Consider the following 13,780-nt stretch of genomic DNA (forward strand, 5'->3'; position numbering starts at 1 on the left):
AGTGAACTAACTAGTTATCGTATTAGGTAAGTTATTAAAGCGATATTGCCTGGAGTGTTATGGAAATAGCTGTTTGTCAAATGAATACAGCCAAGAACATGATGTATAGATAAAGGAGTGGGACAGCCTCGCGAAAGAAATAAAGAATGGGGGGGGGGATCAAAAATGAAGGAAAATTAGACTGAGAACTTGGACTGTGATTTTGATTTATTACTTGCAAATACTGGAGATTTTTGCAAGTATGTTGATTTGTCCGTTTGTTTGTTGGTGCTCTAGTGTTGTCATTTCTTGACCAATCTTCACTAAAATGCATGGGACAACTCACTAGGGTCACACAAAGACATTATTAGTTTTTGGTGGGTCAAGGTCAAATCTTGTAAAAACACCTAATGGTCCATGAGTTCCATTTCTTTGTGATTTTTGCAAGTATCGTGCGTTGCACGACTTTTCATTGATTTATTTGTAGGTTTAGAAAATTCAGTGCATGGTCTGTTTTTTGTAAATATGCTCACTGAATAAGTCATACTTCTAGGTAGCATGCAGAAGTAATGGCACCTCATCAGGATAAACAGGTGAGAATATACTATATGTTTTCACTAATTCTTTTGCAATAATGTAAAGGATATTATGTAGGAAAATGAAAGGAGACCTATGGACAAAAACTCTTCAGTGCAGGCTGAAACAGAGCACTGTGAAGGGAAGCTGTGGACAGGGACTGGGATCGTGCTTGAATTAGTAGAAAAAAACTTGCAGGATCAGGTGTTTGATATGAAGATTGCGGGACAAAGAAAGGCTGTGGAGAACGTATTGCATGCTGTTTAACCTATTCATTCATTCATTCATTCATTCATCTTGGTCAGGCGTACTGTGGTTTCAATCCCTGATTTCTTTATAATTAGAAAAAGAACCATTTTACTCAGTACATGAGAACATCACAGATGTTCAGTACTTCATTTGTAAAACCTGAGATACTAGAACACTCGGTGAGAGATGATCCAGTGTGGACAGGGAGGAAAAAGGTCCCAGAACAGAGACATACAACAGAGCTCCAAATGCTTCATGTCATCCAGTAGTGCTGAATGCCATCATATAGAGCAAATAGTGCAGGTATAGTGACAACGGTATAACAAGGGATTACAGCCATAAGATTTTGCTCAGAACACTAGAGCTTACAAATGTACATTATGTACTTTAAATAACATAACACACATACTGATATTAAAGAGAGTCTTTATTCATTAATTTTTTTTTTTTAATTATTACTACTAATAATAATACTATGAAAGCCTCAGGGGTGCCTGATCCACAGAAATGACTTCAGATCTGAGAAGTGAGAGATCCTGTTCCAGCATGATTTGGCACAAATAAAATACTGCAGATGAATACAAATAGTAAAAAAGACAATAATATTTAAATAAAATTAATAATTATGGTGGTGGTGTAGTGGTTAGCACTATCGCCTCACAGCAAGAAGGTCCTGGGTTCGAGCCCAGTAGCCGGCGAGGGCCTTTCTGTGTGGAGTTTGCATGTTCTCTCCGTGTCTGCGTAGGCTTCCTCCAGGTGCTCCGGTTTCCCCCACAGTCCAAAGACATGCAGGTTAGGTTAATTGGTGGCTCTAAATTGACCGTGAGTGTGAATGATTGTTTGTCTCTATGTGTCAGCCCTGTGATGATCTGACGATTTGTCCATGGTGTACCCCGCGTCTCACCCATAGTCAGCTGGGATAGGCTCCAGCTTGCCCACGACCCTGTACAGGATAAGTGGCTACAGATAATGGATGGATAATAATTATGGGCAGGATTTGTCAGGCTGGGTCTAATACTGGGCCTAACACACACACACACACACACACAGTGTGAAATCCAGGGAAGCCTCCCAATCATCATCATCATCATCATCATATCTTGTCGCTCCAACTCTGGATCCAGCGACGGGCTGTCTCGTCGGCCTCCTGGAGATCGCTGTCTGAGCAGGTTGGACGCAGTTATGTAGAAGGTGCTGTATGGTTTGGGGGTCTCGCTCAAACCCCCTACATCCTTCGGCGGTGGTAAAAGGATAAACCCTTGGCCCTGAAGATGAAGTTCAAGGTGACAAGTTTCAATGTAGAAGCCTCTCAATAACTTCTGTGTTTAACAGAATATATTAATTCACAAATTCTAAAACATCCAAATGGTTGTTTGAAGTTTGTAAGAGAAACAGCCTCACAAACATCTTCCATCTTTCAAACATTGTCTTTAAATGCAATACACATCATGTGCTGCCTGTCCTGTTATTGCTGTCAGTCTTTGTCCAAACAGTCTTCTCCATCATTTTCAATTTTTTTTTTATTTTTTTTTACTTTTTTGTACAAATGAATGCATACAAATGTGTAAACTTTATAAACATGTGCATTCAGGTGGAGGAACTGGTAGACCAGGCTTTGAAACACAACTTCAGGACTTTGGAGGAGTTTTTACTAAATGAGGCCAGTGAAGGGCTTACTTCAAAATGTTCCAAACAGTTCCTCTCAAAACTGGACAAACTAATCAACAGGGTGGGTAACTGAGTTTCAGCTACATGTATAGCTGGTGTAAGGGAAAAGGACATCATATTGCTAGTAGTGTTGTTACAAAATATTATGTTATTTCATAGTAAAGATTTATGCTCTATGTAGGAATTGGACCAGTGGAATGTGAAGAATGCTTCTCTGGTATTTACCATCTTTCACAAATTGGGGAACACACTGGTGTTTCCAGGGGGTGGAGGTATATCAGTGATGGTGTCACAAGGACTTGTGAGAAAGATAAGTACACAATAATTGTAATAAAATTGCTATCTTGAGTCGTGTTTGAGTGCAATTTGGTACAGGAACAGCATCAATTCTGCAGTCTTTGCACTTAGGCACAGAGCCATTATTGCCCCTTATTTGTTGTGACCAATGGCCATAGACTTTCTGTCACATGACTTTATGCACACATCTCAAGCATGCTAGTCTTGAGCCTGGTGGAAGGGAAAAAGGAAGGAGAAAAAATTCAGAAAGCTAAACCATTAGTTAGCATGAACCAAACACCCATTTGCAGTAAAATTAAAACAGACAAATCTGTCCAGTACAGCTAAGCAAATATTATGATCAAATATAAAATCCCCAGTTATTAAACAAATTGATGAATGAATGGGGCGAGGAGTCATGGCTGCCATTGTTCATCTCTGAGAGTGCGTTTATCAAGATTGATTTTCACCCACAAGGGGCCTATAAATCACTAACAGCAGCAGAACAGAAACACTGCCATGACTTTTTAATCAGCAATTAATACTGCTTTCAAGAATCCTCTTAACTTTGAAAAGGACACACTGGACTCATGATGCCCTAATATGATTAAAGTATTCGAATAAAGAGCAGTTATTTGTGCAAGGATATTAGTTGTTGCAGTACAAATATGCCCAGATTAAAGTCTTTTAAATCGCATTTGTTAAGAATGTAATTCATCACAGTCTACTACAGCAATGGTACTGGTGCAGTGTAAGGAGTGTATATTTTAATTAATGTATTTATTGTTCCCAACAAAAATTTTTTTTTTTTTTTTTTTTTTTTTTTTTTTAAGTTTTATGAGTGAGGATCGTGATATTAGTTCAAAGCTAAAACATTAAGTTTTCTAATTTAATCAAAAACTGTGCAGCTTACAAGTCATTATGTTTACATGGTACAGTGGTTTGAGAAAGCCAGAAAGTTATGGGTTGGAGCTGGACCGGCGAGGAACGAGCAGCTTGTAAACTTGGCTGAAGACTTCTTTGATGCATTGATGGTGAGCTGAAGTGCTGCTACTGCTAGATTAATTACTTCAGACATAACAGCAGTGCTTAAACTAGATAGAATGACGGTCCTTCCCAATTTCTTGTACAATCCTTTTTAGGTCATTCATGAAAGTTGTAAAGAGGGTAAGTTTGTTTCTTTTTAAATCAGTCTTTATGTATAATGAAGGAAACCCATGGTGGTGTAGTGGTTAGCGCTGTCGCCTCACAGCAAGAAGGTCCTGGGTTTGAGCCCAGCAGCCGGCGAGGGCCTTTCTGTGTGGAGCATGCATGTTCTCCCCGTGTCTGCATGGGTTTCCTCCGGGTGTTCCGGTTTCCCCCACAGTCCAAAGACATGCAGGTTAGGTTAATTGGTGGCTCTAAATTGACCGTAGGTGTGAATGGGAGTGTGAATGGTTTTGTCTGTGTGTCAGCCCTGCGATGACCTGGCGACTTGTCCAGAGTGTGCCCCGCCTCTCACCCATAATCAGCTGGGATAGGCTCCAGCTTGCCTGCGACCCTGCAGAACAGGATAAGTGGCTACAGATAATGGATGGATGGAAGGAAACCCACATTAAAACATTGAAGACTTACATTGTATAATGTGTTTTGCAAGGTACTTATCAAGTAACAGAATCCCTGCTCCATCACATTGGCAAGTTGGCCTCTGATCCCCAGATTAGCATTCTAATCCAAAAAGAGGTAATACAATTCATTATTTTAGAAAATTGCATACTACACTGTCTCATTATAAATTGTGGGAACTCTTCAATACTTGTCACCAGAGATAAATTTCAGATTTGATATACCCTGCTTTTCTGTCTCGGAATAATTCAGTCAATGCTTACAAAGGAAATATGATGCATGTTTGTTTGTTTGTTTTCTTGATGACAGGTAGTGAAGAAATTGAATATGATATTAGGAATGATCCCATCAGAACTGAAGAAAGAGAAAAAGATCTTGTCATCACAAGAGGCATCAAGTGTCATGTACAGATGTGTTGATCATAATTAAATGTTATGATTCTAAAATCACATTTTGCGTGTTCATAAATACGTATTTCTTTGCCTACAGGAATGATTTGGCTCATCGAATCCTCAAAGGAGGAGGTCAGTGATTATTGATAAATGTATTGCTAATATACAGTTGTGGCCAAAGGTTTACGTAGATTGAGGCTAAAGATATTCCATTTCAGTTTTTCACATCTCCACGCAATTCATGTTACCATATATTCCTTTTGACGGGTTAATTAGGGCATCTACTTTTTATAATAAGTCATTTTAAAACAGTTGATTAGAAATAGATTTATTTCGGTTTTAATTCACGATATCAGAAATTAAGTTGGTCAGAAGTTTACAGACACCAACTCGACTGCCTCTTTAAACAGTCTGGAGGATTTGAGAAATTGTCATGAGTTTTCTGATTGGCCAGTTGTCATAATTGGGAGTGAACTGCTAATGCACTTTGAAGCACTCAGGAAGCTTAAAGTATTTTTGAAGGTTTTGCCATAGATTTAGTTTTGCAGTGTTATACTACCTTCAGATATTTTACCTGAAGCATTTGCTATTCACGTGGATCAAAATACGTGGTGTGACAGGCACTACATTTCCGTATTCCTCCCTCAGCATGGGGAAGGTTCGATAATACACAAATGAAATTTATATATGAAACATATACTGTATATCTATATACTCAGGAAATGTTACAGTAAATGTATTTGTTTTTGTATTGCCTGTAAAATGTTTTAATGCATACGCCTGGTACTGTGTAGATTATGATCTCCAGGTGGCTTTGATGGAAGCTCTGTGTAGAATGACTTCCCATGCCCAGCGGAGGGAGCTGGCTGATCAGTGGTTCAGCATGGAAGTTGTTGCCTCAGCATTCATCAAAATTCGGGACTCAGAGTTTGAGACTGTGAGTGACCATGAAATTTTTTAAATATCCATCCATCCATTTACAAGGAAGGACTTGGATAATGAGATACTGATCTAACTATTGACATAAAACTAAAATTAGCTCAAATTATCAGATATAATCATTCATTCATTCATCAGCTATTCCTACTACATATGATCTACAAGCCAATGTAATTGTTTAAATGGGAGCTATGGATGTACTCATTTCTTCTGAGATCTAAGCTTGATACATGTATTATTTAATCAGGTAAATAAATAAACTTAATGAATTAAAACTAGCTACAGACACCCCAGATAAACTCCTATGATAGTAGGGAGAGTACATTGAGTATAGGGATGTACATTTGAGGCCAAAGGTTTACATGCACCTTGACTAAAGTCATTCAAATTCAGGTTTTCACAAGTCCAAAAAATTTGTTGCCGTACAATTCCTGTGTTGAGTCAAATAAAGGGTATGTACTTTTTCCATACAAGTTAATGAAAAAACTAAAGCTAAAAGACAAGCTTATTTCATCTTTTATTTATTTCCACATTTTGGATGGTGGTGTTCAGATTAAAAATCTCACCCTTTTTTTTCCCCATCCATCCATTATCCGTAACCGCTTATCCTGTGCAGGGTCACGGGCAAGCTGGAGCCTATCCCAGCTGACTGTGGGTGAGAGGCAGGGTACACCCTGGACAAGTCGCCAAATCATCACAGGGCTGAAACACAGAGACAAACAATAAATTCACACACACACCTACTAATTAGCCTAACCTGCATGTCTTTGGACTGTAGGGGAAACCGGAGCACCCGGAGGAAACCCACGCAGACATGGGGAGAACATGCAAACTCCACACAGAAAGGCCCCCATTGGCCACTGGGCTCGAACACAGAACCTTCTTGCTGTGAGGTGACAGTGCTAACCACCACGCCGGCACCCTTTTTTTCCTCCATACATAATGCTGATCATTGTCGCCAAACAGTTCAATTTTTGTCCTTCAAAAGGGTAGGTGGTCATCTTAGTAATCACCTGCAAACTTCAGTCTGTTCTTCAGACAAATAAATGTAACCATGAACAAGTGAATGAAAGTGTGATACCATTGCGACTCCAAAGGTTATTTTTGCATAGCAACATGATCAGAAATAACCAGACTGAGACCACCTGGCTCGGATATCTGAGCCGGGTGGTCTCGGGATTGTTCCACACAAACTTAGTTTGCAGTTTGATTGCAGTCAGAAAACGATTCAGTTGAATCAGGACTGAAATACAGGAAGTGAACCAAACATGGTGTGTTTTGGGTTGTGAATGACATAATTCTGTAGATAATAATCTCCTAAAATCAGCTGTAAGGTGCAAACGGACCAAAGGACAGAGCCAAGGGCTGCAGAAATGTGTATTCTGGACATTTAAGCTGACAAACAAAAAGAGAAAATAATTTTTACATGGTTCCCATGGGTCATGGAATTTCTGGAATATCATGGAATTTTAAAAAGTCGATTTCAGATATGGAAAGTCAGGGGATTTTTTTTGGGGGGGCAGCAGGCAAGTCATGGAATATCAATGAATTTTGCTTGTAACGTTTACATTTTAGTTGCCATTTATCAAGAATGTAATATTTTCTAGGCAGTATTTTTATCAGGTTATTTCAATATTTTTAAGCAGTGAAAACTTCTGAAAATCTGTGAACTAGTAAATAAAGCTTGCAAATTGATAGCTTTAAAATACTGTGGCCGGCTTTTGTCTGCTCAGCACAAAGGTTGCCTGTTTTTCTGTTCATTATATAACCCCAAATCAGAAAAAGTTGGGACAGTATGTTGAAATTTAAAACTGAAAACAATGACTTGTAAATAACCTTTGAACTGGATTGCACTCAAAACAGTACAACAGCACATTATTTGAGGTCAAGAGTGTACGGTATATGCCCTGTCTCCAGATTAATCCCACTCCCTGAAATAACTGATGAAACTGAATAAAACACATTTGCTGCACAAATCGGGGGGCGGCTGTTAGAAACTGCAGGATTAGTTTCATCATGACCTCAAGGACCCAGGAAGTGTTTCCTGTCTTTCACGAAGTTTAGTTAATGAGTGTTTTGGTGATTGTCATGATGAATGCCATGGTTAATGAAGATGAATCAAAGGACACATGGCAACATTGTCAGAACAGCAGAAAACACTACAGGTGTAGTGTTCAGGGAAAAGGAGAACAAAGGGAGGAAGTCCTGGTCCAGGGCTCTACTTATAGAATGGGAGGTGCACTAAACTGAATATTGATTGTAACATTTGTTTCCTGGTGGTGTGTGGCTCCAGTTAGAACTTCTATATCCACAACACTTTACTTCATGAGCATATATTTCTAAAAAATCCCAACAAAATAATTTCTCAGTTTCAGCATTTGATATGTTGTCTTTATACTATTTTCAATGAAATATAGGATTTCCATGATTTGCAAATCATTGCATTCTGTTCTATTTACATTTTACATAGATTCCCAACTTTTTTTGAATTGGGGTCGTAGTTTAATATTTTTACAGTGCAGTTCAGATCACAAATGAAGATGGGTGTGTTCAAATTTGGTGACCATATTATTGAAACTCAGGATGTCCTTGACAATCACCACTTTTGCATCCTGTTGTTAATGTCAGCAACTTCCACAAGTTGAGAAAGTACCACATTGCCAAACATAACTCTCCGCAATTGCAAAGTGGTAGCTTGAGAAAGAAGTTCTGTAAAACTATAATGTTTCAAGGATATTAATCCTTAGAACAAAAGGTGTTCAAATTATGTGATTCAAATGCAGTTTCTACTGATAGATATTTCTGCCCATACACACCGCTCAGCCAAAGTTTTTTGCTTTTTGGTTTGTGTATGTATGTGCAGTGGGGGGAAAAAAACCAACAAGAAGACAGTCATCTATATCCCCCGCCCTTTATACCAACTATATACCAAGTTTCAAGATATTATTTGTCACATTTTTCAAGTTCTGCTGCAGGAAACCAATCCTTCCTCTTTACACTGACCTCAGCAGCCCATGGCATAAGCCCACACTTACCTTTTGGTCCAGGAGAGCTAAAAATTAAAATTTTTCAAATTTCTTAGTATCAAAAGGCATTTATACATTACTTATTCAACACATATACCAACTTTCAAGACCACACCACTCATAGTTTTCAAGTTCTGCTCCGGAAACAAAACCACACCTAAGACTAACCTGAGAGACTACGTAAGTTTGAAATTGTTTCCATGGAAACATGTATACCCAGTTTCAAATCCGTGTCATGAATAGTTTGGTATATATGCTCTGGAAACAAACATTGCGCTTAGAAACTAAGTCGAAATGTATTTTTCCCCCAAAATCCAAAATAGTAAAAGGCACCAGTTCACATGTTGCTTGATATGCATGCAAAGTTTCATGAAGATATTTTCAGTAGTTTTAAAGATATGGCCCGGAAACAAAAATGTGACCGGACGGACGAAAGGAAGGAAGGAACCCTTTTCTGTATCCCCCGCCAAACTTCACTTGGGCAGGGGGATAAAAACCCAGAACTTAGAAACTGGACAAATGGGTGTGAAAGCACTGTAAAATGGAAAAAGTGGGACCAATGCATCCCTAATTGATTGTGCTCTTCCCTCCCCCCCAGGATTGCCGAAAATTTTTAAATCTGGTAAATGGAATGCAAGGTGATGATCGAAGGTACCTTTATTACCTCTATTATAGTTTCTGTTTCCTTGACCATATACCAGTGGATTTATTAATACTGGAACATTTTTCTTTTTACAGTGTGTTCTCCTATCCTTGTTTGGAGGCGTTTTTGGACAAGCACGTGGCAAGTATTCATTGACCCTTTAAGGAGTAATTAGGGCCCTATCATTTCCACAATGCGGGGAACAAAGACGGAATCACAGAATTGAGACATGGAAACAGATTTCAAATATATACAGAAATTTGCAGAATTGAGATTACATTTCTTAGCATATTACATAAACATTTTATCAGGCTTCTTTGTGTACGCATGTTTACATCAGGGTGCTATGCATCCAGCTCCTGCACATCAGTAAAGGCATGTGGGCTAGCGAGCTGCATTTATATTAATGATGGCATAGCTCCAGGTACCCAGACAACATCCAAAAAACTAAAAAACTTTAAAGAGAAACAATTCCAGTGGTTTTATGAATCCCGTCAGCAACTTTTCTGCACGTTTTGCCAACATTCTATAAACTGGACACAAAAAGGTATTTGCAATGACCATGTCAAATCCAAAACTCACCTCAAGAACAAGGAGAAATCAAGCTCTACATGTCTCATCTCATTATTTCGAGCCGCTTTATCCTGCTCTACAGGGTCACAGGCAAGCTGGAGCCTATCCCAGCTGACTACGGGCGAAAGGCGGGGTACACCCTGGACAAGTCGCCAGGTCATCACAGGGCTGACACATAGACACAGACAACCATTCACACTCACATTCACACCTACGGTCAATTTAGAGTCACCAGTTAACCTAACCTGCATGTCTTTTGGACTGTGGGGGAAACCGGAGCACCCGAAGGAAACCCATGCGGACACGGGGAGAACATGCAAACTCCGCACAGAAAGGCCCTCGCCGGCCACGGGGCTCGAACCCGGACCTTCTTGCTGTGAGGCGACCGCGCTAACCACTACACCACTATGCCGCCAGCTCTACATGTGCCAGTCCAAATAACAATAGAGGGAACAACAAAATCATCAGAGGCAAGAAGTGAGTTTGTGGAGGATTTTGTGGCTACAGTATTTACACTTGTGTTCAAAATAATAGCAGTCCAACACGACTAACCAGATCAATCACTGTTTTTGGTGGAAATTATATTACTACATGGCAAATAATTTACCAGTAGGTGTAGTAGAGTCATAGAAAACCAACAGACCCAACATTCATGATATGCATGCTCCTGAGTCTGTGTAATCGAATAATTAAGTGAAAGGGACGTGTTCAAAATAATAGCAGTGTGGAGTTTAATTAGTGAGATCATTCATTCTGTGAAAAAACAGATGTCAATCAGGTGGCCCTAATTTAAGGATGAAGCCAGCACATTGTACATCCATTTCTCTCTGAAAACCTGAGAAACATGGGTCGTTCCAGACATTGTTCAGAAGAACAGCGTGCTTTGATTAAAATGTTGATTTGGAGAGGTAAAACGTATACTGTAAAGAAGTGCAGAAAATGATGGGCTGCTCGGCTAAAATGATCTCCAGTGCTTTAAAATGGACAGCAAAGCCAGAGAGGCGTGGAAGAAAACAGAAGACTACCATTCGAATGGATCGAAGAATAGCCAGAATGGCAAAGACTCAGCCAGTGATCAGCTCTAGGGTGATCAAAGACGGTCTGAAGTTACCTGTGAGTACTGTGACAATTAGAAGATGCCTGTGTGAAGCTAATCTATCGGCAAGAAGCTCCCGCAAAGTTCCACTGTTAAAAAAAAGACGTGCTGAAGAGGATACAATTTGCCAAAGAACACATCGACTGGCCTAAAGAGAAATGGAAAAACATTTTGTGGACTGATGAAAGTAAAATTGTTCTTTTTGGGTCCAAGAGCCGCAGACAGTTTTTCAGACGACCCCCAAACACTGAATTCAAACCACAGTACACTCTGAAGACAGTGAAGCATGGTGGTGCAAGCATCATGATATGGGAATGTTTCTCTTACTATGATGTTGGGCCCATTTATCGCATACCAGGGATCATGGATCAGTTTGCATATATCAAAATACTTGAGGAGGTCATGTTGCCTTATGCTGAAGAGGAAATGCCCTTGAAATGGGTGTTTCAACAAGACAACGACCCCAAACACACCAGTAAGCGAGCAGCATCAGGGTTCAAGACCAACAAAATGAAAGTTATGGAGTGGCCAGCCCAATCCCCGGACCTTAATCCGATAGAAAACTTGTGGGGTGACATCAAAAATGCTGTTTCTGAGGCAAAACCAAGAAATGCAGAGGAATTGTGGAATGTTGTCAAATCATCCTGGGCTGGAATACCTGTTCACAGGTGCCAGAAGTTCTCAGAAACCGTGGTTATACAACTAAATATTAGTTTAGTGATTCACAGGAATGCTAAATCCTTAAGATTTTCAGTTTATACAGTAAATATTTGGAGTTTGTAATGAAAAATGCAGACACTGCTATTTTTTTGAACAGCCCAATGTTCATTTTTCTTCATTTTCTGTAAAGTAATTAAAATATTGATACATTTTTCTTCATGTTTTGATGTAGAATATAATGTGCAATGTTCCCAATGCATGGAAATAAAAACTATTATAAGGATTTTGAGCTTTACTCACGTTTTTAAACACACTGCTATTATTTTGAACACAACTGTATATGGAGTTGGACAAGCCACTGACAGAGCCACTGGGTGTTATTGTATTTTTCCCAGCCGTTTTCTTCTGGAAAGGTAGTGTAAATTAAAGCATATAAACCAACTTCCTCAGGGAAAAACCTACAGCATTGATTAGACTGAGTAAATTATTTTGAAGTGTCCAACAGTCCCACTACCTTTATTCAGTCCTTGGATTTGGTTAGCAAGCACTGTATCATGTGATGTCGCTGCAGACCATCAGTCTGTATACAGTGCTGTGATGTACTATAGTAGTCAGGTGATACAGAGGGCAAATATAGTGTAGACTGTGCATGGGATTGCACAGAATAAACATAATCTGAAAGTCTCTGTTCTCCATTTTATGACTAATTTAAAACAACTTCATGTCATAAACATCCATACATTCATTTCCTGTACCACTTACCCATTGCGGGTGAGCTTGAGCCAATCCTAGCCGACATTGAGTGAGAGGAGGGTTACACTCTGGATGGGTCACCAATCTATCGTGGGGCTAACACCGAGATGAACAACCGTTCACACATTCATACCTATGGACAATTTAGGGCGGGCACTTAACCTAACCTGCATGGCTGTAGGAGGAAACCCACGCAGGCATAAAAAGAACATGCAAACTCCAGATAGAAAGGCCCCAGTTGACTGGCAGGTTCGAACACAGAACCTTCTTGCTCTGAGACGGCACAGTGCTAACTACTGTGCCATCAATGTCTTAAACAGTTTTATCATAAATTGTTTTTGTAAAAGTGGCAGGAGCATGTCTTCAAGGATTCATATTAAAACAGTCACAAATCTATGATTGTTCTAAAAATTTCCCACTCGAGCTTTAAAAACATTGTATTGTTCTTTCAGTTGCTTATGCCTGTGGATGAGAACCTTCATGAGTTCTGGATTGACTTTAATCTAGGAAGCAAGAGCATTTCGTTCTATTTTTGTCTTGCTGATGATGAGGCAAAGGTATTTGTTCTTGTTCCTGGATTTTTACATACAGTAATTTAATTGTAAAATTACATTGGTTTCTACACCTGGGACATTAGCTGTGGGATTTTGGATTTTATGGCGTGGTTTCGTTATTTTTCTCATCATTTATTTCTCAACAGGAAAGCCAGTGGGACACACTCTGCATAACAGAAAATGAAGTCCACAGTTACACAGTGGAAGGTAAATTAAATGATGCAAATTAAAGAAGTCGACCTCATGGTCTGGGTACACGCAGTTCAGAGTGGCCATGCATATTTTAATTAGGTTGTTTTTATAGTTGATTTGAGCCTATGCTTAAAGGCTATGGCCATGTCCAGTAGAGGGAGTAAATACTCTACTCTGTTTTTGCATTCCCAGAGGAAAAAGATGTAAAAGTGCTGCAGCTGGTTCTAACTGAGCCAGTGTGTCTTAGCAGTATCGAGGGCACCAGACTCACCATCCACTTCAGTTCCTCCTTAGACATCCTTAAGGCCTCCATGAAAGTCTATGGAGAAACCAAGAATAAAGTGAGTTGTGGTGTTTGCTGTGTGTTTTAATATTTGCCAATTGATTTTGAGCTTTTAAGCAGAAACAATGGCTGAACCAGTGTAGTATGTACAATTTACAAGGCTGGCTAACTTATGCAAAAGGAAAACACGAGAAATTTTTTTTGAAAACCATCAGGATTTAACTGTAAATGTGTTATAGCACTGATTCTATGTAATTGTATCACTGTAAAATTGAATTTAACTGAAAACAAGTTTTTCAAATTGTTGCAACATTTC

General features: G+C 39.3%; 1 protein-coding gene across 1 annotated transcript in view; it reads left to right on the top strand.

Annotated features, from left to right (window-relative positions):
- The first annotated feature begins 548 nt into the window (after positions 1 to 548).
- Positions 549 to 13,780, top strand: part of sycp2 (synaptonemal complex protein 2) — a 68,932-nt gene continuing 55,700 nt past the window's right edge. The window contains 14 exon segments of the mRNA XM_060936878.1: positions 549 to 572; positions 2,396 to 2,533; positions 2,654 to 2,782; positions 3,678 to 3,782; positions 3,891 to 3,915; positions 4,385 to 4,470; positions 4,663 to 4,757; positions 4,843 to 4,877; positions 5,540 to 5,682; positions 9,309 to 9,361; positions 9,449 to 9,494; positions 12,888 to 12,992; positions 13,136 to 13,196; positions 13,374 to 13,522. Coding sequence (XP_060792861.1) covers positions 549 to 572; positions 2,396 to 2,533; positions 2,654 to 2,782; positions 3,678 to 3,782; positions 3,891 to 3,915; positions 4,385 to 4,470; positions 4,663 to 4,757; positions 4,843 to 4,877; positions 5,540 to 5,682; positions 9,309 to 9,361; positions 9,449 to 9,494; positions 12,888 to 12,992; positions 13,136 to 13,196; positions 13,374 to 13,522 — 1,194 coding nt within the window.

The sequence above is a fragment of the Neoarius graeffei genome, chromosome 13, assembly GCF_027579695.1.
Source record: "Neoarius graeffei isolate fNeoGra1 chromosome 13, fNeoGra1.pri, whole genome shotgun sequence".
NCBI lineage: Eukaryota > Metazoa > Chordata > Actinopteri > Siluriformes > Ariidae > Neoarius > Neoarius graeffei.